The sequence below is a fragment of the Diceros bicornis genome, chromosome 34 (genome assembly GCF_020826845.1).
Source record: "Diceros bicornis minor isolate mBicDic1 chromosome 34, mDicBic1.mat.cur, whole genome shotgun sequence".
Classification (NCBI taxonomy): domain Eukaryota; kingdom Metazoa; phylum Chordata; class Mammalia; order Perissodactyla; family Rhinocerotidae; genus Diceros; species Diceros bicornis.
In genome coordinates this window covers 33462366-33487025 of record NC_080773.1, presented here as the reverse complement: position 1 = coordinate 33487025, position 24660 = coordinate 33462366, and the positions used below count along the sequence as shown (strand labels likewise).

The following is a 24660-nucleotide window of genomic DNA, read 5'->3' as shown; positions in this document are numbered from 1 at the left end:
ACCTTGCACTGTTCCTGCGGGATTCACAAATAGATCAATCTTGTGATTCCATCTCTCCAGGGTTCCCCTAGTCCCCCAGAAACGTCATTCACATCTTGTTTTTAATTAGATACTTTGGTTTTCCTTTTCTGTTGGGAGTGTCTTAAGCCCCTCAAAACCCAGATAGGGTCACACGTCTCCCCTCAGAGGCCTCTCTTCCTCCTCTGGGGTGGTGGTGGTTGTTGCAGCTGTGCTTGGGGACCAGACCACCTCTGCCAGTCTCTTCACAACCTCACCCAGCTGCCCCAGACCCCGGGCAGCCTCCAAGAGCTGGTTCAGCCCCAGTCCCAGGGCCTGGCGCTCCTGCTGGTCCTGCTCCAGGGCCTGGGTCAGTCTCTGCAGCTGGCCACTCACATCCCTCACAGCAGCCACTAGCTCTACTAGGGCAGGCGGCTCACAAGCCATGACCCTTACAGGTGGCACCGGGGCCACACATGGGCCAAGGGGGCCTGGGCTCTGACTAGGGGTTGGCCTGAGGGTGAGGGGGTCAGAAGGAGGTTGATCCAAGGGGTGGGCCACGGGGGACAGGGGGAGGTCAGGGGTCATAGTGGGGTCTGAGGCTGAGTGTGGGGTCTGGCTAGGTGGAGGGGTTAGTTTGGGGCTCTGGCTTCTGGGTGATTTGAAGTCCTCAGTGGATGGTGTATCCATGCCTGGAGCTGGAGAGGACCTGAAGAGGCTGGACTCTGAGGCTGGAGAGGACTCTAGGTTCAACATCTGGGATGTGGAGGGGTGAGGGGCCCCCATGGAGGTCAACTGGGGGTGCAGGCTGGGTACTGTTGGTGCTGGAGTAGGAAAGGGAAGTTCTGTTCCCAAGGAAGTTAGAAGGGACTTGGTAGTGATCATAGGGGTTGAGGTGAGGTCAGGAGCCATGGTGGGCTGAGTAGTGATGGTGGAGTGAAGGGTCATGGCAGGGTAAGGGGTTGTGATGGGGTGAGGGGTTGTGGTGGGTTGAGCAGTGGTCGTGCGCTGAGAGGTCATGGTGGAGTGAAGGGTTGTGGCTGGGTGAGGGGTCGTGGTGGGGTGAGAGGTCATGGTGGAGCGAGGGGTCGTGGGAGAGTAAGGGGTTGTGATAGGGTGAGGGGTGGTGGTAGGGTGAGGGGTGGTGGTGGGGGGAGGGGTGGTGGGGGGGGGAGGGGTGGTGGTGGGGGGAGGGATCGTGGTGGGGGGAGGGGTCGTGGGGGGATGAGGGGTTGAGGTAGAATAAGGAGTGGTTGTGGGCTGAGGAGTGGTGGTGGGGTGAAGGGTTGTGGTGGAATAAGAGGTCGTGATGGGGTGAGAAGTCGTAGTGGGGTAAGAGATTATGGTGGAGTGAGGGGTTGTGGTGGGGGGAAGGGTGGTAGTAGAGTGAGAGATCGTGGTGGGGTGAGAGGTCACGGTGGAGTGAGGGATCATGGTGGAGTGAGGGGTCGTGGTGGGGTGAGAGGTCATGGTGGAGTGAGGGGTCATGGTGGTGTGAAGGGTGGTAGTGGGGTGAGGACTTGTGGAGGCGTCTGGGGATCTGGAATGTTCTGGGACCGTGATGGGGTATGGAGTTGTGTCCCAGCCTGGGGTTGTGTCAGATTCTGGGGTCAGCTCTGAGGTAGGGGAAAGGTGAGTCACCACTGCTGGTGCAGAGGGATCAGAGGTCAGTTCTTTAGGCAAGGTGGGTGGTGTGGTGGCTGAGAGCTCAGGGGTCAGTGATGGAACCACGGTGGCCCCAGGGGCAGACAAAGTAAGGCCAGAGGTTGTCCGGGTGAGGTCAGAGTTCATCCAGGAGGCCGGGTCTGGGCTGGGTGGCAAAGTGTCAGGAGGGTGAGAGGTCACCTCCGGCGTTAACGCTGTGTCGGGGATGAGCGGTGGTGCCGAGTCGGAGGTCTGCGGCGGGCCCGGAGTCCCCGGCAGGGCGGGGGGAGCGGGGGAAGCGGCGGGGGCCGCTGTCCTGGGCGCCGTGGGCCGCAGCAGCCGGCGCTGGGGCCACAGCTTCCTCGCGGAACCTGGAGGAGGAAAGAGGGGCGGCGTCGGTCAGCTTGCCCCGCCCACCCCGCGGCCCGCCCCGCCCCCAGGGATGGGCCGACCAATGAGAAGGCGCAGGGCCTCGTGACGTCATGGTCGCCGGCAGACTTCACCCAGCCCTAGTGGAACCACCTCCCCGCCTCCTCCGATGTCTCCAGGCGCCACCTAGCGTCCTCCGCCTCGGGGGGATGCGGGGATGAGCGAACCCGGGAGAAGCGGGGATGTGGAGGGGTACGGGGGATGCGGGAGGGGCCGAAACGTGGGGGCATGCAGGATGGTGGGGGCGGGGGAGGGCTTAGAGGGTGTGGAAGCGTCCGAGAGGATGCGGGCATGCGCGGAGGGGGATGTGCGCGCGCGGGGAGACGCAGGGAGGAGGTGGGGTACCGGGGATGCGGGAGGGGGCGGATGGAGAGGGATGTGGGCGGATGCCGGAAGGTGCAGAAGCTGAGGGGGATGCAATAGGATGCGGAAGTGTGCGGGGTAGAGGGGAAGAGGGGGCGTGCTGGCGGGTGCTGGAGGAAGCCCGGGCGCGGCGTGAGGATGCGGGAGTGTTCAGAAGAGGTATCTCTGTAATCTAGATAAATATTCTTATGCCATATTTTTAAACAATCAAAATTAATGCAAGATCCAAGATGAACAAAAAGTCAACATTTTAACCCAAGGTAGGATGGGGCAGAGCAAGAATTAGGGTGAGTCCAGAGAGGTGGGTCAGATCCTGCTTTTAGTTTAAATTTTGATATTTAGTTCATCGTGGATTTTTTTTGCATTACTTTTGATTTTCAAATGATTGTATTAAGATTTATCTACTTGATTACTGAGTGTTTTGGCGCTCCCTGAACTTTTGCGCCCGCATAGAATAAGATGCCTCACCTTCTTACTGGCCCTGCTTCCAGGTAAATGCGAATTTTAACCCCTTTTTATAGATGAGGGAAATCAGGCCAAGAGGGTAACTTGCCTGAGGTCACACAGACACAGGTCACACGTTGCTGGGCCAAGATTTGAACCCAAGTCCTTTGCATCCAGAGTCTAGGCCATTAAGTATCACTTTCTCAGTGATGGAAATGTTCTGGGCTGTCCAGCATGGTAGCCACTGGTCACATGTGGCTACTAAGCACTTGAAGTGTGGCTAGTTCAACTAAGGAACTGAATGTTTCCTTTTTTAAATTTTTGATTCATTTAAATTTAAATAGCCACCTGGGTTGGCAACTACCATTTTGAATGGCACAGCTCTAGAGAATTTCACTTGTTCCTGGAGGGTCTTTGAGGCACAGCCTGAAGAGCAGTTAAGTAAAGGGCTCCAGGCTCCCTGGCTTTCAATGCCAGCTCTGTCGCTTCCTAGCTGGGTGACCGTGGGCAAGCTACTTAGCTGCTTTGAATCTCAGTTTTTTTCCCCATCTACAAAGCATGCATGAACCACGACCTCCCTTGTGGAGTCATCGTGAGGACTGGGGAGATCTTGTGTGTGCATAGCACTTAGCACAATGCCTAGCATGTAATAAGCACTCTCATGGTTATTAATATTGTCATAGTTGTTAACGTCTGCCTCAATTTCTCTCATCTGTGAAATGGGCATAATTATAGCCCCTAAATCAAAGGGCTCATGTAGAGTAATACATATAAAGTGCTTAGAATAGTGCCTGACACAGTATATTACTTGGAAAAGGTTAACTCTTTTTAGTTATTATTTCAAGAATCTCAGCTTAGTTAGCTATTGTAGGGGCTCAGATACCTACAGTGGTATTGATTTTTAACTTTTCAGATCCAAGGTTCAGAGAGCTAAGCTAATCATATTCCTCTGTAGGTTGTCATCAACAGTTCCTGCAATGTCTCCTCTTGTTTTATTTTAATTTTTCTCCTCTTTATCCCCAATCTGAATCCCCCTCATCCTCTCCCACAGGTATCACCACTAATGTATCTGACTTATATCTTTAAGTATATGTGTGCCCTCAGACAATGCAGAATGCATATATGTGTATATGTTAGTATATAAGTGTATGTGTATTTTTGTCTTTGTGCTTTTAATTTTTGCAAATAACATTCTACTGGAAATCTCATTCTGTTTTTGATTTTTTCCCTCAACGTTATGTTGTTAATACCTATCCATGTTGCTGTGTAAACAGCTAGTCATTGCTTTAGCTACTGGAGAAAATTCCATCTTGTGCACCCACTGCATTTCTCTTATTTGTTACCCTACTGTAGGACACTTAACTTGCCTCCAACTCCCTGACATTACAATGTTCCAAAGAACATCCTCATATATGTTCCTTTATAAGCCTGTGCAAGGATTTCTCTGGAATATAGATCTAGGAGCAGGATGGTTGGGTCATAATTTATAATCATATTTAACTGCACTAAATACTGCTAGATTGTTTTTATCAAATTGCTATATCCAGTGGGGATGCCTATTGCCCCACATCCTCACCCACATTTGGTATTAGGTACCTTTCAAAATTTTTTTCATGCTTGTCATTGCTTTAAGTTGAATTTTCTGATTCCTTATGAGTGTGAGCATTTCTTGTTGGCCATTTGGGCTTCCCCTTCTGCGAATCACCTGTTCATAACTTTTACCCATTCTCTTATAGGGTCTCCTGTTATTTTTGTATTGATTTGTCACAGTGACTTGCATGGTATAGGTTAGGGTTTCTCAACCTGGGCACTGTTGACATTTGGGGCTGGATGATTCTTTGTTGTGGGGGAGATATCCTGTCACACTATAGGATGTGTAACAACATCCCTGGCCTCTACCCATTAGGTGCCAGTAGACTCCCTGCTCCCAATCGTGACAATCCAAAACATCTTCAGATATTGCCAGTAGCCCCCAGTTGACGACCACTGGTGAAGATAATAACCCCTTGTTTTAGGATATATTTCTGTTGGGTCTTTCTAGGGTGAAAGTTGGGTCACCACTGGGAAATTTGGAGTCCATCTCTCTACCCACCACACAAACATCTTAGTCTCCTCATCCCAGCCAGGTGCCTCACCTGTGTCCCCACGGAGCCTTGGAGCTGGAGAGGGATGGCCTGGGCTCCCGGTGGTGCCAGTGGTGAGAGTGGGTCCAGGTGTGCCTGCAGTGGGGGTCCCCCTGGCCAGGGCCCCTCCTGAAAGCATGTCCCACGTCCGGGAAGGCTCACGATCATCCTTGTCACCTTGAGAGATACAGGAAGAACCGAGTCTCACTTCCCGTTGAATCTGACCCTCTGCTCCCACTGGGCCCCAGCTCGGGCCTTATCCTGTCACAGCTGGAGCATCACCCCATCTCCTCCCCGACCTCGCAGCTGCCTTGCCGATATAGTTGGGATGTTCTCAGCCACCAATACCAGAAACTAGGACTACACTAGCTTATAAAATAAGGACGGTTATTATTTCAATTTCCTGAGGTCCCTGCCCCTGCTCATCCTTTATTTTTCCCCGGAAAAAAAAAAAAACCTATAATATCTTTATTACTGAACTACGTGGAACATTTCTATACTATTATTTTTCCTGTGTTTTTTTACTGAATACACTTGGATAATCTCTACATGACAACAATTTTATATAACATATAAGTTTATAATATACAATATGTATATATCACTTTATATAAGGAGAAGAGAAAGACAAAGTCTTCGAGCTTGGTTGATCAAAAACTTATTTTAACAATAGCTTTGTTGAGATATAATTCACATACCTTAAATTCACCTACTTAAAGCGTACAGTTCAGTGGTTGTTAGTCTAGCCACAAGGTTGTGAGACCATCACCACAATCAAAGTTGAGAACGTTTTCATCACTGCAACAAGAAACCCTGTACCCATTACCCTGTCATTCTTACTCACCGGAATCGTCTCCCCAACTTCCTCTGTGACTGTGTCCCCCACGCTGACCCTAGAGGCCTCTTTCTTACACAGAGACTTGCCCCTGCCCGTGCCTGCCCTAAACCTCTCCACGGGTCCCCACTGCCTGCAGCACAAAGTCCGTGTCCCTCATCTTCCATCATAACCTGCCCCTGCCCACCTCTCCAGCCCCACCTGACCACGTCTGCTTCCACATAACCCGCTGCTTCCGTCGGACCCCTCACCTTGAGGAGTTCCCATCCAGCCCCTGCACACCTTGGAGCCTTTGCCCATGCTGTTACCCCCGCCGGAAATTCCCTGCCCTTCTATTTGCCATGCACATGAGCCCGCTAAGACATTTCCCCACTCCGCACACAAAACTAGGCAGAAGGACGGTGTCCCAGCCACCAGGCATGTTTGACACGGTCACTTTGAGCTCTGTAGCTAGCCGTCCCAACTGCAGAAATTCCTTGCCCCGTCACCTGCTAACATATTACCTGCTAACTGAACAAGGCTCAGTTTTCACCCTGACGCCTGGCACTGCGGACACCCCGGTGGGTGCCTTCATATACTAACCGTTCTTAATTTAATACCTTTCCCATGCCTGTTAAATCCCTTAACAGGATAACTATGAAATCTCACTCAATGGCCATATTCTTTAGGAATTTAAAAACCATTAGCAGCACTATTAATTAAAAAATAAAAAAAGGAAAAAAGCCTAGAGGAAAAAGCCCATTAGCAGTGAATCACTCAAGATTTCTTTCCCAGACGCCGGGTTTTAGGAGGACTCCGTCAAGAACCCAAATCGAAGCTGTCTTCCTGTTAAGATGCCAGCCCACCGACTGCGGGCACACTCCTGGGGTCTGTGTGTGCTCCAGATGGGCTCTGGGATATGGCCACATGCTCGTGGTCCAGTGGTGTGGGATCGATTCGATTTTTTCACTAAAATATACATTTTTTAAAAAGAGAAGCAGCAGTGCAGAGTTACAGCCCCTGTGAGGTCCAATCACATCCCTTCTCTTCGTCAGCGGGAGCGGCTGCCTGAAATTCAGCTTATCATTCCCAAGCGTGTTTCACACCTTAACTACACAGTAGGTAGGGCTCCCTGGCGCCATGCTGTTTCCCCACGCGTGGCTCGCTACACCTAGTTTAAGACCGTGTGCGTGGACGTATACACCACATACATCCTTTCACAGCGTGCTCTTTGGCTGTCCCTTCCTAGCTGGGTGAGCAAGTCACTTAACTTCCCCATGACTCAGTTTCCTCACCTGTAAAATGGGTATCATGATAGCATCTACTCCATGGGGTCGCAGGGCCTGGCACATGATAAGCTACTCTTTGAATTAAAGACATATAACTCTAGTTCCTTCTTTTTAACCTCCGTATAATATTCTACCATTGGAATATACAACCGTTCATTTATCTATGCCCCTGTTGACAGGTGGTTAGCCTGTTGCCAATGTTTTGCTGTACAAATACAGCAGCAGTGAACTCCTTGTACCTGTGTCCTCAGGCTCCTGAGCAAGAATCATTCAACACCTAACGTGTGGAACTGCTGTGTGGAAGGCAGCCGCATCTCCCTAGATGTTGTCAAGCTGCCCTCCTCAGTGGGTGCAGAGTCTCACGCCCACGTTTATCCTTGGTGCTGTCAGGCAGTTTAATTTGTGGCATTCTCTTGGGGAGACAGTGGGTGGAGAAGCTGCACTTGCACTACAGAGGAATAAACTGAAGCCCAGAGAGGGCAAGGAGCTTTCCCAAGATCACACAGCTAAGGGGCAGCGTTAGGCTTCAGACCCAGGCAGGTCTACCTGGTTCTAAAGGGGTCCAGATCTCCCGAATCTGACCCCACTCCTTCCCTGGTGAGCTTTTATTCATCCTTTAGGATTTGATTCAAAGGCCATTCCCACCTCCCCCTCAATGAGGTCATGCCCTGCTCTCTGCCACCTGGGTTTTTCAGAGCTAACTCTGTCATATGCTCCTTCCTAGTCTCCGTGGCAGGAGTGGTTAAAAGTGTGAATCCTGGAGTCTGAATCCAAGCTCTGCCCTTTGCCATCCTGACCTCTCTGTGCCTCGATTTCCTTATCTGTAAGATGGGGGTAAGGAGAGAGCTCATGTCATGAGATGAGATTCCGTGGGGAGAAGTGAGTTAAACCCTGCGACGCACTCAGACGGTGCCTGGCACACGGAGAGTCTTCAATGAATAGTAGCGATTATCATTGTCATTATTGTCGTCCAACCTCTCGATTTAATTTTCCGTTTAATCTTGGATCCCCTCCTCCCCGCGTGACCTCATGCAGCTATCACAGACAGCGATATCCCAGCTCCGTGAGTCATCCGCCTTCCCCGCGGGGGCAGGAACTCCATTAGACACGGCTCTCTCTCTGCACAGCCTCAGCCATTCCCACAACTTCTGATTCCACCCCGTCCATTTATAGCTCAGCCCGGGAGCCCCTTGGAGCTCCGGGATCGAATAGCTAATGTCTGCGCCTGGGTGTGTCAAACGCGGCACCAACGGAGCTGTTACCATTTCCCCTCTGAATCCTGTGCGCCCACCCCACAGTGTTCCCCGATCCGGTAAAAGGCAGGTCCCCATCCCCTACCTCCCTCTCCTCACCCCTCATCCAACCCATCCCTCAACCCCATCAGCTCAACCCCCAGAATATAGGCTGAAGACATCTACTTCTCTCTCAGTCTACACTGCCACCCTGGTGGAGGCCACTGTCACCTCTCTATGCACCTCCAGGTCTCCCTGCCTGCACTCTTGCTCCTATATTTGTACCCCGTGCAACAGCCTGATGGATTGCTTTGAAAATGCACACGTAGGGGCCATCCCAGTGGCGTAGCGGTTAAGTGCGCGTGCTCCACTGCGGCGGCCCGGGGTTTGGATCCCAGGCGCGCACCGACGCACCGCTTGTCAGGCCATGCTGTGGTGGTGTCCCATATAAAGTGGAGGAAGAAGGGCATAGATGTTAGCCAAGGGCCAGTCTTCCTCAGCAAAAAAAAAAAAAAAAAACGAGCATTAGTGACAGATGTTAGCTTAGGGCTGATCTTCCTCACAAAAAAAAAAAATGCACATGTGAGCATGTCCTCCCTTGCTTAAAATGCTCCACCCAGAGCCTCTCACTGCACGTAGAATAAAACCCAAACTCTGGCTTCACCTCCTATGACTCTCCCCTGCCTGGCTCACCCCACTGCAGCCCCGCTGGTATCCCTGCCATTCTCCCAATGTCCCACCACAGGACCTTTGCACGTGCTGCTGACCCTCTGCCTGGACTGTTCCTTTAGCTCCCTCCAGGCTCCCCATCACAGCAGATATCTTTACAACGGACCACAGATCTCAGCCCCTGCCACCATTCCCATCAACCACTCCACTTTAGCCCCACTCACCTCGCTGCTGTTTCTTGAACCAGCTAAGCACATTCCCATCTCAGGGCCTTTCCATATGCTGTTCCCTCTGTATGGAACACTCTCCAACCAGACAATTGCATGGCTTTCTCCCTCTCTCCTCCTTGAGGTCATCACTTAAATGGCACTTTCTTAGGAAGGTGTCTCTTGACCACCCTGTTTTAAATTGCAACTCTCAGTCTCCCTTTCCCCCTCCCTTGCTCTGCTCATCACCGCTATGCTCCTGGGGGTTAGTACTCATGCCTGCCACACAGCAGGCATTTGACAAACAAATTAATGTCTGTGACTCCAAATTCTATCATCTGGGCAACCTCAAATGTTGCTTCAATGAACTGGAAAGTGAAAATGCAGACTTCAAAAGCCTCCAGCTTCATCTCCTTTGCTCTCTCTCTAGACTTACTCTGGCCTCTCACTCATTCATTCATTCCTCATCCAACAAATGTGTAACAAGTCTCTACTGAGCCTCTACAACACAGATCCTGTGGTAGACAGAATAATGCTACCCCAATGGTGTCCATGCCCTAAACCCCAGAACCTGTAAATATGCTGCCTTATGTGGCAAAAGGGATTTTGCAGATGTGATTAAGCGTCCAGACTTTGAGGTGAAGAGATTATCCTGTATTAATCCAAGTGGGCTTAATCTAATCACACAAATCCTTAAAATTACAGAACTTTTCCCAGCTGTAATGACAGAGAAAGATGTGAAGACAGAAGAAAGGTCAGAGAGATGCAATGTTGCTGGCTTTGAAGACGGAGGAAGGGGCCATGAGCCAAGGAATGTGGGAGCCTCTAGGAGCTGGAAAAGGTAGGGGAACGGATTTTCCCCTAAAGCCTCCAGAAGGAACACAGCCCTGCAGACACCTTGATTTTAGCCCAGTGAGACCCCTGTCAGACTTCTGACCTACAGAACTGCAAAATAGTAAGTCTGTGTTGTTTAAGCCACTATTCACATGGCGATGTGTTACAGCAGCAATAGAAACTGATACAGCTAAACAAATGATAGAGCTAAAAGGCTAGCGGAGATGACAATGCCCTAGACTGGCAATGCAATTTTCTCAACTCCAGCCTCTGCTCCTCTGAGAATCCCCTTCCTTCTGTTGTCTGCTGGTGAAATAATACCGTCTCCTCTGTGAGTAATACCGTCTCCTCTGTGAGTTTTTTCCTGATTGCTCTACTAGAAATAATCACTCCCTCCCTGGGATTCTGCAGCTGTTGTTCATTTACGGTAAATAACTCTAACAACCAATGTTTTGCGGTTTTAAACAATTTCACACATGTTTTGCTCAGTGGATTGGGACCTGAGGTCACCCAGCTAGTTCTAATCCCTGTGGAGCCACGACTGGAACCCAGCTAACTCGACGCCAGAACACACACTTGTAATTACTTCAGTAATTCAATCATCTTTCCCAATCCACTGAGCAAAACGTAGGTGAAATCGTTTAAAATGGATCTCAGTCACGGCTCCCGAGTTAAAGCTGAACTTCTCTGAGCCTCATTCTTCCCCCACCTGAAGCAAGGGCGTAGCGATAGGACCCATGTCACCCAGTTGTTGGAATCCTGCGTGCCTAGCAGAGAGTGAGCTCTCCTTGACTCATTACGGGAACCCTGGAGCTCTGTTTTTTCCAGAGGAAGAAACTGAGGCTCAAAGAGGTGGAGTCATTTTTTCAAGGTCACCTAGCTAGTGAGAATAGGAAGTCACGTCTGTCCTTCTCCCACTCCCCGCCCCACCCCCGCCCGTCCTCCCAGTCCTCCCGTTATTGAGGTTGTATATGTGACTGTCCCGAGATTTCCCTCGCTCGGTTGTAGCTGTGCGCTTATCTGTGCTCCTGTACTGCCTTGTCCCCTCACCAGGAAGGGACTCCCCGAGAGCGGGGCCCGGCTGCCCTCATAGCTGCCCGTGCCCAGCATCTGACGGTCTCCGCCACGAGGGGGCGCTACGGGATAGGGAGGCAGCGCCGGGTTGCAGAGAACAAAGGCTCCGGAATGCTGGCTACACTGCACCGAGCAGCATCACCTCTGCAAACTGGGTCGGATGAGCCCTAACTCACAGTTTGGGTCCCCCACCCCAGCCAAAATCGCGGCGCCTCCAGGGCCTCTCCCCACCCTCCCGTTCCCACGGCGGGAGTGCAAGCCCCGGGACAGGAAGCCGTGCGCGCTTCACCCGGCTTTCATTGCTACGGGCGTGGGCCAGCCGGCCAATCAGGAGGCGCAGCGCGCTGTGACATCACAAGCCGCGAGGCCGATTGACGCCTGCCCCTCCCGCCCCTCCATCCTCCACCCCGCCCCGTCCCCCGAGGCCGCGGAGTGCGCATGCGTGCTGAGCCTGAGCGCGCAAAAAAGGCGGGAAAGGGCGCGAGGGGCGGGAGGGTGCTGAGGGGGCACGGAGGGGGCGCGCCTCTCTGGAGGGGATGGGCAGAGGGGCGCGGGGTGACAGCACACCCCGGACATGCGGGGGGTAGAGGGAAACACGGAGACTGGAGGGAGAGGGCCGGGAGAGGCACAGCGGGTGCGACAGGCGGAGAGGGAGCAGAACTGGCGACGCCTGCGGGAGGGAGCGGGTGGGACGTGAGAGGAAGGGCCGGGGCCACCCTGCGAGACGGGGGCGGGGAAGGAGGGCGCGAGGGGGCCGGGAGAGCGCAGGGCGGGCTGGGGGCTCCGAGAAGGGCAGTGGCAGAGAGAAGGGGAGAGGGAGAGCGGCTGTGAGGGTGGCGTGGGGAGGAGAGAAGGGAGACGAGGAGTGAAGGAAACAGGAGGGGGCAGAGACAGGCCACGATGACAGACAGCGACCATGGGAGAGCCGGCTCCAGGGGGAGAGGAAAACGAGAAGGACGGAGAGAAAGGCTGACCGTGCATATACGGAGCGCCAGGGCTGGGGAGGGCGAGACAGCAACAGTGAGAGGAAAAAGAAAAAGACACTGAGGGGAAAGAGAGAGAGTGACCGTGAAACGTCAACATGGAGTGAGGAATAGAGACCAGGAGGGTGGGCAAAGGGCAGTGACGGAGAGAAAGAGTGAGCCACGGCGTGAGGAAGAGGGCAGAGGAGGACGGAGAGACGTGAGCCTCGGTGCAGGAGGGGACGGGATGACACACAAACACACACACAGATAGACACACACACAGAGACACACAGACACGCGCACACAGACACACACAGACACACATAGACTGACTCATAGATACACACAAAGAGGCATAGACACACACACACACAGACACATAGACAGACACACACAGACACACAGACACACAGACTCATAGACACACACAGAGACAGACACACACATAGACACACACAGATACAGAGACATACACACACAGACAGAGACACAAACACAGACACACACATAGACAGACTCATAGATACACCCAAAGACAGACACACATAGACAGAGACACAGACACACACATAGACACACAGACACAGAGACACACACACAAACATAGACACACACATAGACACACACAGACTCATAGATACACACAGAGACAGACACACACATAGACACACACATACAGAGACACACACACTCATAGACAGACACAAACACAGACACACACACATAGACAGACTCATAGATACACACAGAGACAGACACACACATAGACACACACGTACAGAGACACACACACACAGACAGAGAAACACAGACACACACACATAGACAGACTCATAGATACACACAGAGACACACACAGACACACACATACAGAGACACACACACTCATAGACACAGACAGAGACACAAACACAGACACACACACATAGACAGACTCATAGATACACCCAAAGACAGACACACATAGACAGAGAGACACACATAGACACACAGACACAGAGACACACACAGACACACACATAGACAGACACATAGACACACAGAGACACAGAGAACACACAGACACGCGGGCGCACAGGCACTTGAAGAAGGCAGGGCAGAGAAACTGGCAAGAGAACACTCAGGCAGCAACAACATGGGGCTGAGGCGGGCAAGGCCCCGGGGGGGGGGGGGGGCGGCAGAGATGGAAGGAGAGAGCTGACAGCAAGACAGGGGCCACGGAGCAGAGGGGGACAGAGCCGTGGGGCTGGAAGCTGCCCTGCTGGCCAGGGGAAGAGGGTCAGGCTGGGGACAGGCAGGACACAGATGGGTTAGGGAGAGAACCCTCAATCCAGGGGTCCCCACCCCACCTCTGAGCTGTAGCCCAACGCAGACCAGAGCATGCGCTGTGAGAACCGGTTTGAAGGAGCTCGGGTGGGGTGACCACATGGTGACAGGATGGACCTCAGCCCGGGGGGTAGGGGGATTTCCTCTGGATCGAGGGGCACAGGCTCGTGTATCACAGCTGATTCCTGGAGGCCCCACTGGGTTTGTGGGAGGACCGTGGGCTCAGGCTTTGTGGAGCCTGGTCTGATTCTCAGAGATGCACAGGGGTCTCCTCTAGGATCTGGAGGAGAGTGTTGCAGTAGAGCCCAAGGAAGGAACGTTTTTAGGGTCTCTGGAGCCGAGGAAAACCTGTCCAGGTCTCTGAGACCCAGGCTGGCTCATTTAGGAGGGTCTTTCCGGAAGCCCTGCAGGGAACCCCTCCCCACCCTAGCCACACGCCTCACCTGTGCCCGGAAGGCACCTGGTTGCTGGGGAGGAGGCCCCTAGCCTCCCGGTGCTGCCCGAGGAGAGAGTGTGTCCAGGTGGCCCTGCAGCGGTGGTCCCCTTGGCCAGGTCCTCTCCCGAGGTGGGGGTCCCAGGTCCAGGCGGGATAATCCTCCTCGTCTGCGTAGCCTTGGGAGAAGTTGGGGGAGGGTTGAGCCCCATGCCCCCGTTTCTGTCCCATCTCAGAGGTCCTTGCTGCTACTCCCAGCTCCCCTTCCAGAACCTCTGGAGCGACTCTGGGTCCCCCCACCGCCCAACTCCATGCCCCTGCCCACCAGCCCCGGCTGTCCCAGGTACCAGTGCAGGTGAGCCCCACGTCCTCCTCGTGGTCACAGTTGTGCTGTCCCCATGCCTTGGCAGGGCAGTCACTCAGTGAGGTCTCGCTTCCCTTGCAGCCCACGTCATCCAGCCAGATGGGCCCGGTCCCGGGGCCGTAGTGGGTTTTGCCCACTCGGGGCCGGACCCTTCCACAGCCCAGCTCCCAGCAGGCCACGGTGCTGTCCCGCAGGTCCCAGTTGTCATCACACACTGTTCCCCAGCGTCCAGCATGCCACACCTCCAGCCGGCCGGCACACTGGTTGGGCCCATCGGCCAGACGAACCCGGAACGGGCCTGCAGCGGAAGGAAGGTCCCAGGTCAGGAGGGGTCAGCAGGGGTCGGCCTCGCCCCTTCACGTTCGGTCCACTCACCGGATCCCCCAGCCGTGCTCCCAGTAGGGGAGGGGGCTGGCTCTTTGGATGACTCTGGAGAACCTTCCGCTGGGATCTCGGCTGATGGCTCCATGGAGGCCTGAGGGATTCGCTTGATGGCGGCCTCAGAGGTCGTTTCTCGGGGGCTTTGAGTGGTTGGCGTGGCCACGGTCTTAGAGGTCCGTTCTCGGGGGGTCCGGGGAGTCCGCGTGGCAGTAATGTGTGAGGTCAGCCTGTGGGGGGCCTCAGTGGTGAGCCTTGTGGTGAACTCGGAGGGTGGTCTTCGGGAGGCCTCAGCGGTCAGGGTTGTAGTGGTCCGTGAGGTCAGGTCGGGGGGCATCTGGGTGCCCGGGGCCCTGGCGTGTTTAGTGGTTGGCATCACAGGGGGCTGAGTGGTGGGTCTCTTTGCAGTTTTGGTCACCCACTTCTTAGTGCTCTTGGGCACTTTCCCAGGGGCCTTGGTGGCGGTCTGCTCGGGGACACTGGGGGTCAGCCTCACGGAGGGCTTGGTGGCCAGCTCCCCTGGGGGCCAGGCATCCGGGTCTCTACCCAGGCCAGGGATCCAGCTCCAACTGAAGGGGTCTGAAATGGAGTCCAGGCCGGGAGTCCCTGGAAGGTGAGAGAGGAGGACAGGGAAGATGGCAGACACCGTGATGCCAGGCTCGTCCATCCAGGCCCCACCTCTCTCATGGCCCCTCCACAGTCAGTCATCAAGTTCCCATTCGTTCATTCGTCATCCATTCATTCATGTCACTAACATTTATGGAGCATCTCCTGTGAGCCAGGCGCTGTGCCAGACTCGGGATACTGTGGTCCACCCAACCAGACACTGTCCCCTGCCTTCTGGTCACTTACAATCGTGATGTGACCGACCCCCTTCGCCCCTATCACACCCAACCTGTCCTCTCAGTCTCCCCCGCTGCGGCCTCGCTTCCTGTACCTTCTGACGGGTCTCCCTTCCTCCCCGTCCAGCTCTCACCCACCACCAGAGTGGTACGAGGTCACTCCCCAGCTTAAAACCCTTCTGTGGCTCCCATGGCCCTCGGAGGAGAGGGAAAGGGGGGAGGGCCTCAGCTTCAGGCAGAATGGACGACTCCATCCTTCCCGCCACCACTGTCCAGCTCACAGCTGTCTGATGAGCACACGTGTGCAGGAAAGGGTTAACCTTGCCCAAAGAAAGGCTTGGCCCTTTGCCCCTGGTTCCTGGGGGTAACCTCAAAGCCCTTGGAATGTCCTGCTCGATAAGAGCGTTTTTTCTCTGGGGCCCCAGGGCCACCCAGACAGTCTGTGCTCACGATGTGATTTATGGACAGCCACGAGGCAGGCAGCCACGTCTCATGACAGACTGAGCTCCTATAAAATCTGGACACCAACGCTGGCAGGGCTTCCCTGGCTGGCAACACAGCCTGTGTGTCCTCACGTGTCGCGGCTGGCAGAATTAAGTGCCGTCTGCGTGACTCCCTGGGAGAGGACGGCTGGAAGCTCCACGCGGGTCTCCTGGCCCTGCCCCCGTGCCTCTCCTCTGGGCCGATTGTAATCTGTGTCCTTTTGCTGCCATAAACCATAATCCTGAGTATGACAGCTTTTGTGATTTTTGTGAGGCCTTCTAGGAAATTATGGAACCTGAGGGTGGTCGTGGGGACCTCCCAAATTATAAAGTGTCCCGCGGGCTTGCAACAATTTGTGGGTGCGTCTCTTTCCCTCGGAAGCTGTGGGCTTCCCAAAGGCCAGGGCCCGGTGCATTAAATTCTGAGGACCCAGCACCTAGCTCAGTGGCTGGTATTCGGTCAATGTTGGCAAATGAACGACAAACGCAATGCCTGGGTTTTTTGCCGCTGGCCCTCTTTGGCTTCTCTCCATCTCCCGGTGCCGCTACAGCTATTTCCTTTCATCTTGGGGAGGACCAAGCTCCTTTCTGTGTGGGAGACTTGCTTGATTCTTGGGAGGAGGGGGACGAGAAAGAATCCCAGCTCTGCCACGTAGTTGCTGTGTGACCTTGGGCAAGTTACCTAACCTCTCTGTGTCTCAGCGTCTCCATCCGTAAAAGAGGCATAACATCCACCAAACTGGACTTATTGTGAGGAGTGAATGTGGTCACATGTATGAAAACACACAGCCCAGGGCAGGGGCTTAGGAGGCGGGCACTCAGTAGACATTAGGGCAGACGTTAGCTCCCTCCAGGAAGCCCTCCCGGGGCCAGCGGGTGGCGAGGGCCTCCTTACCTGTGCAGGCGACTCCAACATCCTCATTGTGAGCGCAGTTGTGCTTCCCCCAGGGAGCGGCGGGGCACTGGAAGAGCGAAGCCTCGGTGCCCACGCACCCCACGTCGTCCAGCCAGATGGGGCCGGCGCCCCAGCCGAAGCGGCCAGCAGTGGGGTCTGGCTGCCGAGGTCCACCGCAGCCCAGCTCCCGGCAGACCACGGCCGAGTCCCGCAGGTCCCAGCTGTCGTCACACACCGTCCCCCAGCGCCCGCCATGCCACACCTCCAGCCGGCCTGAGCACCTGCTGGGCCCGGCCACCAGGCGCAGCTGGGGGGACCCTGCGGGTGGAGAGACCCAGAGAATTAGAGAGTCGAGGAGGCTGCTCTGAGACTTCCTCCACCTTCCCTCCTCCTCCTTCGACTCATCCACCCATTGGTCCATCTGGGCTGTCCCCATTCATCCATCCTTCCTTCCCAGCAGCATTCATTGAGGCCTGCACCGCACCATCGTGTGCCTGAGGCACAGGGATAAAGAGAATGAGCACATGATCCAGAAATTCCACTCCAGGGATATACCCCAAATAACGTGAAAACAAGTATCCAAACAGATACTTCACAGCAAACGTTCACAGCAGCACTATTCACAGTAGGCAAAGGGCAGAAACAGCCTGACTGTCCACCGACAGATGACAGGATAAGCAAAAGGTGGTGCACACGTACAATGGAATATTATTCAGCCTTGAAAAAGGAAGGAGATTCTGACACATGCCACAACATGGATGAACCTGGAGGACATTATGCTCAGTGAAATAAGCTAGACACAAAAAGACCAATACTGGATGATTCTATTTCTACGAGGCACTAGAGGAGTCAGATTCACAGAGACGGACAGCAGAAGGGCGGTGCCAGGGGCTGGGGAGTGGGGGTGGGAGTGTTTAATGGGTCTGGGGATCTGTTTGGGACGATGAAAAAAGTTTTGGAGAAGGATGGTGGTGACGGCTGCATAACAAGGTGCATGTACTTAATACCACTGAACTGTACACTTAAAATGGTTAAAATGATCGACTTTATGTTATTATATTTTACCACAACAAAAAAAAAATAATGTGGGCTCTGGAACAAATTGCCTTCGCTTGAGTCCTGGCTTTTCCATTTTGTGGCTGTGGGGCCTCATTTGTAACATGGAGCCCAGACAGTCCCTGCGGGTAAGCGGAGGGAGAGGTACCCAAAGAGGACATGTTTAGGGGCTTGGAACAGCACCGCTCACATGCGGCCAGTGAGTGCGGAGCAAACGGCAGTCGTTGCTGTTATGACTATTATTACGATTCAGGAAAAGGGGGAAAAGGCCTCAGGAACCGTGATCGAGCTCCTACTTTTTTCAGCTTTTTCCAACCTTGAGGAGCCAGCTGTCTTAATGACGCCTTTTTATTTTCCGTATTTCTGAGGCTTTGACATCTGGGGGCCCTGCTGACTCTGCAGGGACTGCCCCTCCCAGAGTTCGCTAATTCCTAGAGATGGGCACTCCTGGAGTGTGCCTTCCGTCTGCAAACCAGCCAATCCGGATCCCACTGAAATGACTCAAACCAGCCCATCCCAAACCAGCCGATCCCAAGCCTGCCCACCGGGCCTCGCCGGTTCCTCCCACAGAAGCCACAATCCAGGCTCCTGCCCACGCTTTCCCCTCGCTCCCTCTGCCTCCTGATCGGCCCTGGTGCCTCCCCAAGTGGCCGTGCGTCGGGTGGCGTGCTGTGCCCCCTCCTCTCGGGGACTGTAAGAAACCAACTATCTTTCCAACGACAGTCGTCTCCTGATCTGCTGGTCTCACCACACCTGAACAATAATAAAGCCTGTATTTTAAAACAACAGCCATCATCCATCCAGTCCATTCGGTATCTGACAGAAGGAGGCAGCCTTCAAAATTATTATTCATTTCAAGACGGTGACAGCAGAGCATTAAACCAAGCACGACCCTTCTGAGCTTGGGGCTCTGTGCTCGTGTCTTCACCCTTCTCTGCCCCCGATGAGAAAGAGCACCTGGGAGCCGACTAGGGGGAGGAAACAGGAGCTAAGACCCCATTTTCTTGGGGAGCAGAATGGACTCACCAGCTTCAGGCCCAGGCTCCTGAGGGGCAGTAGGGGAGACGGGAGGCGGTAAAATGCCTGCTGTCCATGGGGCCTGGCTCACTGTGGGAGGCGGAGGCCCAGATGCCACCTTCCTGGGCGTCGAGCTATTGCTGTCCACTGCGGGGGCCGTGGGAGGGACGTATCCCAGAGGCATACCTGTGGCAGGGGAAGAGGTGATCACCACGCACCACCGGACTGCCGGGCAGCTCGTGAACCCTACATCCCAGGATCTCGATGAAGGATGAGGCTTCACGGAGCAGGAGAAGACGGGGCAAATGGGCAGGTGGGTTGGAGAGAGGGCGAGGCACGTGGGATATATGTCAGGAAAATACACAGCCTCCACTTCTTGTGACTCCCCTCCAGGCTCCCCTCCGCCCCTCCCCCTCCCCCGTGTCCCCCTCACCGTCACACACGGCCCCAGCGTCCTCTCGGTGATGGCAGTCGTGCTGGCCCCAGGGCCGCGAGGGGCAGAATCGCAAGGCCGTCTCGTTTCCCCGACACCGAAGATCGTCCAGGAGGATGGGTCCAGCCCCCTCCCCAAAGAAGGCGCCTCCGGGGGCAGCCAGCGCACCCCCGCAGCCCAGCTCCCTGCAGGCCACGGCGGCGTCGCGCAGGTCCCAGGCGTCATCACACACAGACCCCCAGCGCCCGCCGTGCCACACCTCCAGGCGGCCAGCACACCCGTGGGGGCCATCGGCCAGGCGCAGCCGGGGGGCCGGGCCTGGACAGGGGGAGAGGGAGGAGGACAGACAGACAGGAAACTGCGATGGATGAGCAGGTATAAGCCGTACGCACAGGAAACCATGACGGAGGAGCAGGTATAAGCTATACCTAGGGGCGTGCTTTACGCACAGATGATACTGGAAAGCAGATATTCCGTCTTCAGTTTGCAAACGAGGAAAAGGCTCTGAGCTGGGGAGCCGCTCACCAAGAGTCCAACAGGCTTATCCAGCCCACCATGTCCCTGCCTCCCATGGGCGAGCCTGGGAACCCTGGCCCTGATCCCTCCATCCACCTGCCGGGCCTGGCTCCCCAGCTGGGCTTCCCACTCCAGCTGCCTTCTCCAGTCCTGCGAAGCAGGGCTTCTCAACCTCAGCACCGCTGGCATCTCGGGACACATGACTCTTTGCTGGGGGGACGGTCCTGTCACTGTACCATGTCCAGCAGGATCCCTGGGCTCCACCCCAGATGCCAGGGGCACCCACAGTTGTGACAACCCAAAATGTCTCAAGGCGTTGCCCAATGTCCCCTGGGGTCCGGGGGGTGGGAAAATCACCCCCCAGTGAGAACCACTAGTCTAGATATTTGGTTTTAGGGTACATTTCTGCTAGGTCTTTCTGGGGTAACAGTTGGTTCACCATTGTGGAGTCCATCTGTCTATCCCTCCAGTGTAGGGTGGGCAAGATCGCCCCCATCACTGCCCTGGAGAAATGATCAGACCAGAGAGGGGCCCACACCAGGCATCCTCAGACACCTCAATGGGGCTCACTTCTCCCCAAGACTTAACCCTCTCCAGAGCCTCGACTCACCTCCCATGAGCTGGGCTCCACCTGCTTCCACCCCACAGCACACGGAGGGGCCCCCTCACTGCCCCCGGTCCACCGCTCTGTGCCCCAACCTGCGTCCTGTTGGTCTCCATCCCCCCAGGCCCCATGCTTCAGAGGCCCAGGAGGCCCTGCAGATCTGTGTGCGCAGTGGACGGGCCCAGCAGGGCAGGTTCTGGATCTGAGCTGCTAGCCCGATGACCTCGGGTCATCTGCTTTACCTCTCTGGGCCTCGTCTCTGCTTTTGTGAAGAGAAGGGCTGAGATCACCACCCCACAAGGTCGTCCAGGCGAGCATGAGGCTCAGAGATCGCCCAGCCCGGGGGAAGCACCCAGCATGCGGCTTAGCACAGAGTAGGGACACAGGTGGACACCGTCTTCCTCTCCCCGCTTCCCATCCACTGACTGAAGCATTTCCTGCCCCTGCCAGGAACCGGGGGTGGGAGGCCTCCTGTCTGCCTGCAGCTCCTGTACTCCCCCACCCACACCTGGGGGCCACCCCTGCAGCCGCCCTGGGCCGGCTGTGTCTGGCAGCACAGCAACAGGATGTTCATGAGACCGAGAACTGGGTCTCTCAGCGGTGTCCTGCCAGACAGGGATGGTGCTTAAGAAATGTTCGAATGTTCGTGAAAGGACGGAGGGAAACAGGGAAGGAGGAAAGGAGGGAAGTAAGGTAGGATGTAGGGAGGGAGGAAGGAAGGGAGGAAGGAGGAAGGAAGGGAGGAAGGAAGGGAGGAAGGAGGAAGGAAGGAAGGAAGAAGGAGGGTGGAAGGAGGGAAGAAGGAGGGAGGAAGGAGGGAGGAAGGAGGGAGAGGGGGGAAGGGGGGAAAGAAGCAAGGAGGGAGGAAGGGGGACTAGAGAGCTCTGGGAAGCCGCGTGGTGACCAGCGAGTGGCGAGGGCAGACCTGGGCCAAGCCCTGCGCAGCTTCCGGGGGGCGTCTGGGAAGGCAGGAGGACATACCGGTGCAGACCAGCCCTGCATCCTCGCTGTGGTCACAGTTGCTCCGACCCCAGGGGCTTCGGGGACAGTCCCGCAGGGCCTGCTCTCCGCCTGCGCATCCTAAGTCATCCATCCACACGGGCCCGGAGCCTGGGCCGAATCTGGCCCCTCCAGGGGCAGCCAGCGCCCCGCCACAGCCCAGCTCCCGGCAGGCCACGGTGGCGTCGCGCAGGTCCCATCCATCGTCGCACACGGTCCCCCAGCGCCCACCGTGCCACACCTCCAGCCGGCCCGAGCACCCGTGGGGGCCAGAGACCAGGCGCAGCCGCTCTGGGGGGACGGGCAGGGAGAGAGAGGGACAGTGAGAAGCCTGGTGACGGCAGCTGGGGATAAGTGGATGCAAATACCCCTCATTTTCCATCTGGGGAAACTGAGGCCTCGAGGGGGCAGTGGCCAGAGATCCGCCTGCCAGCCCGGTCGTTAACGGGAGAGGCTGGAACTGAGCAAGGCAGGTGCCTGGGTCCCGGGAGAGGAGAACTGGGTCTCCTGACCTGGTGGGATGGGAAGAGAAGCCTGGGGGCCTGGGCCTGACTTTCTGACTCCCTGAGGAATTACATGCTCATTGAAGCCCTACCAGGGCCACAGGTTAAGAAGAGGGCACCCGGGGGGTCCCCCGGGTTGGGCCAGACTGGGCCTAGAGTCTCACCCCGTGCTGACGTGCAGAGACGAGGCCTGCAGGGGACTTACCCTGGCGGGGGGCTCCAGCAGTCAGCAAAGGGGCCCTGGTGGACTTGGCCTGCTTGGGCCGGGGGCTCTTCTTCCGGGAGCTGGTCTGGGGGCTCCCAGCTGGGCGAGGGGCTGGGAGAGGAGACAAAGGGGAGGGAGGTTGGGAGCTGCTCATCCTTCCTCCCACCGGGGGGGGGGCCGGGCTGTGCTTCCCAAGGGAGCTGTGATGGGGACCCTCGGGGCTGCGGAGGAGAGGGAGCGTCTGTCTGTCCCCTGGGAGATCTCAGTGAAGACGGCCCCTCCCCCCATGGCTGAAACAAGGGAGAGGGCGCCGGGCAGGGTGGGCTCACCATGGGTCACGGGGGGCTCCTCAGAGCTGGGGCTCAGCTCGCCAGCCAGCCCCAGCCAGGAGTCCCCATCCAGGATAGAAGGTGGATCGTCCCTGTCCCTCCAGGTGGCCACACGCTGACCTGGGGGAGAGTGCAGAGTGATGGAGGGGGCGGGCCCCAGGAGAGAGGCAGCGTCTGGGACCCCTGGCAACGGTAACTCAGGGGTCCTGGAAGGAGACGCCTGGCTTTGGGGGATGTCAGGGATTGGGGGGTACCAGGACCCTCAGAGATCCTGAGCTGAGGACGAGGGGTCCCTGGGCTGTCTCTGAAGGAGTGCCCCTCACCTGCGCAGACGACACCGGCGTCCTCCTCATGGGAGCAGATGTGGGCCTTCCAGCCCCGGTGGGGGCAGAGACCCAGCTGCCCCTCGCTACCCCGGCAGGCCAGCTCACTCAGCCACACAGGCCCCGCGCCCTCCCCGAAGAAGGCGCCTCCGGGGGCAGCCAGCGCCCCCCCGCAGCCCAGCTCCCTGCAGGCCACGGCGGCGTCGCGCAGGTCCCATCCGTCGTCACACACGGTCCCCCAGCGCCCGCCATGCCACACCTCCAGGCGGCCAGCGCACCCGTGGGGACCGTCGGCCAGACGCAGCCGCTCTAAGGGGATGGAGGAAAGGCTGTGACATCCCAGAGGCCGGGGGGGGGGGCAGGGGGAAGGCAGGGGTGGGGGGCTGTCCTGCACGGTACGACTGGGAGGCCAGCCGTCCTGGCCACTGGTGGGGACCTCAAGTCCTGGGTGCCCAGGAGAGCAGCGGTGAGAGACACTGGCCCCAGTAGGAAGCAGGAGATTGGCCGCCCAGTGGTTCTGGGAGGAGCAGCACCCGAGGTCATAGCCGGACAGGGGGTGGCCAGAGTCCCAGCAGAGGGCGAGGCCGGGCTTGGGATGGGCTTGGAGTGGGGCAAGGCCAAACAGAAGTAGTGTTCGGGGCCACTTACCAACAGCCTGGATCCCCATCAGAGCCGCTGGAAGGGAGGTTGGAGGGGTGGGACAGAGTGAGGGGCAGGCCCAAGGGGGTCCTTTCTCCAGGGCAGGCCCCTTGTCTTGAATACCCCGACACACACACACACACCACAGAATCCTCACATCTCTGAACCAGAAACCCCACCGCTGGGAAGCAGGATTCTGGGCTGAGGGCCAGGCAATATTCACGTCCTTGAGATGGTCAAATGCCCCAGGGCAGGACTGGGGGCTGGGCCCTTGGTGCCCAGGAGCCTGGCTAAAGGTCAAATGGTGGGTGACTCTCCACAGGTTCAGGGCTGGTGGGGGGGGCGGGGCGGGTCCTGGGGTTCTTAAAAGGGTGGGACTGGGCATGCAGAAGGCTGGCTCCCTGGGGAACCAGGCAGGCAGGGCCAGATGTCCCATATCCAAGCACCAGCGATGGGGCCCCGGAAGTCTGAGTCCCTGGAGTGGATGAGCTCAGGGGTCAGAGAGCAGGGCCCAGGCCCCTGAGTCCCCAAGAAGGGGTCACTCACCGAGGAGGCAGGCCAAGACCCTCATGTCTGCAGAGCCGGGGCAGGGATGGGGTGAAAGGGGACGGGAGCAGGAGAGGGGAGGAGGCAGCGGCCACCGGAGGAGGGAGGGAGGGTGGGAGGGAAGCGCCTTCCTGAAGCGCCCTGGACCCGGGGAGGAGCAGGCAGGGGCTGGACGCTGTGCCAGAAGGGAGAGAGGCTGCTGAGGAGGCAGCAGGGGAGAGGAGGGGGCGGGGAGGGGGCTGGCCGGCGGCTGAGGCCTGGGGAGGAGGGGGGTGGCGGGCAGGAGGGAGGGTGTCCAACTGCAACCACCCACACGGGAGCCGGCCAGGCGCGCCGCTGCGCTTAGAGATGCTCAAGGGACGGCAGGCTACAGAGAAATGACCGGACACGGGTGCAAGTGAGGAGACAGCAAGGGCTGGGTGCCCCCCCATCTGCTTCCTGTCTTGTCCAGGCAGGGAAGCGTGGTGGGACCAAGGTAGAGCGGATCCAGCGTGGATTCAAATCAGCTGCTGGGGTTGGAGACCTGACACATCTCGGGCTAACGGTGCAGCAAGAGAGCTTGCAGCCAGACACCAAGAAGGACTTCCCAGATTGGGGCTTGAGACTGAGAAACCCCTCTCTCCATTCTCCCTAGTGGATTTGCATGCAGTCCCCAGACCCCCATCTGAGGGAGCAGTGGTTGAACTT

The 24660-nt window shown here is 56.6% G+C and overlaps 1 protein-coding gene across 1 annotated transcript; it reads right to left on the bottom strand.

Annotated features, from left to right (window-relative positions):
• Positions 1–58: 58 nt before the first annotated feature.
• On the bottom strand, positions 59–24099 carry SSC5D (scavenger receptor cysteine rich family member with 5 domains). The gene is given in 14 exon segments (XM_058530330.1): positions 59–2012; positions 5013–5177; positions 13853–13979; positions 13981–14021; positions 14190–14504; positions 14582–15190; positions 16804–17121; positions 18886–19062; positions 19310–19627; positions 21411–21719; positions 22137–22247; positions 22466–22585; positions 22789–23097; positions 23437–24099. Coding segments are annotated over 14 exon segments (5190 nt in total). The 5' UTR covers positions 23864–24099; the 3' UTR covers positions 59–168.
• Positions 24100–24660: the final 561 nt, after the last annotated feature.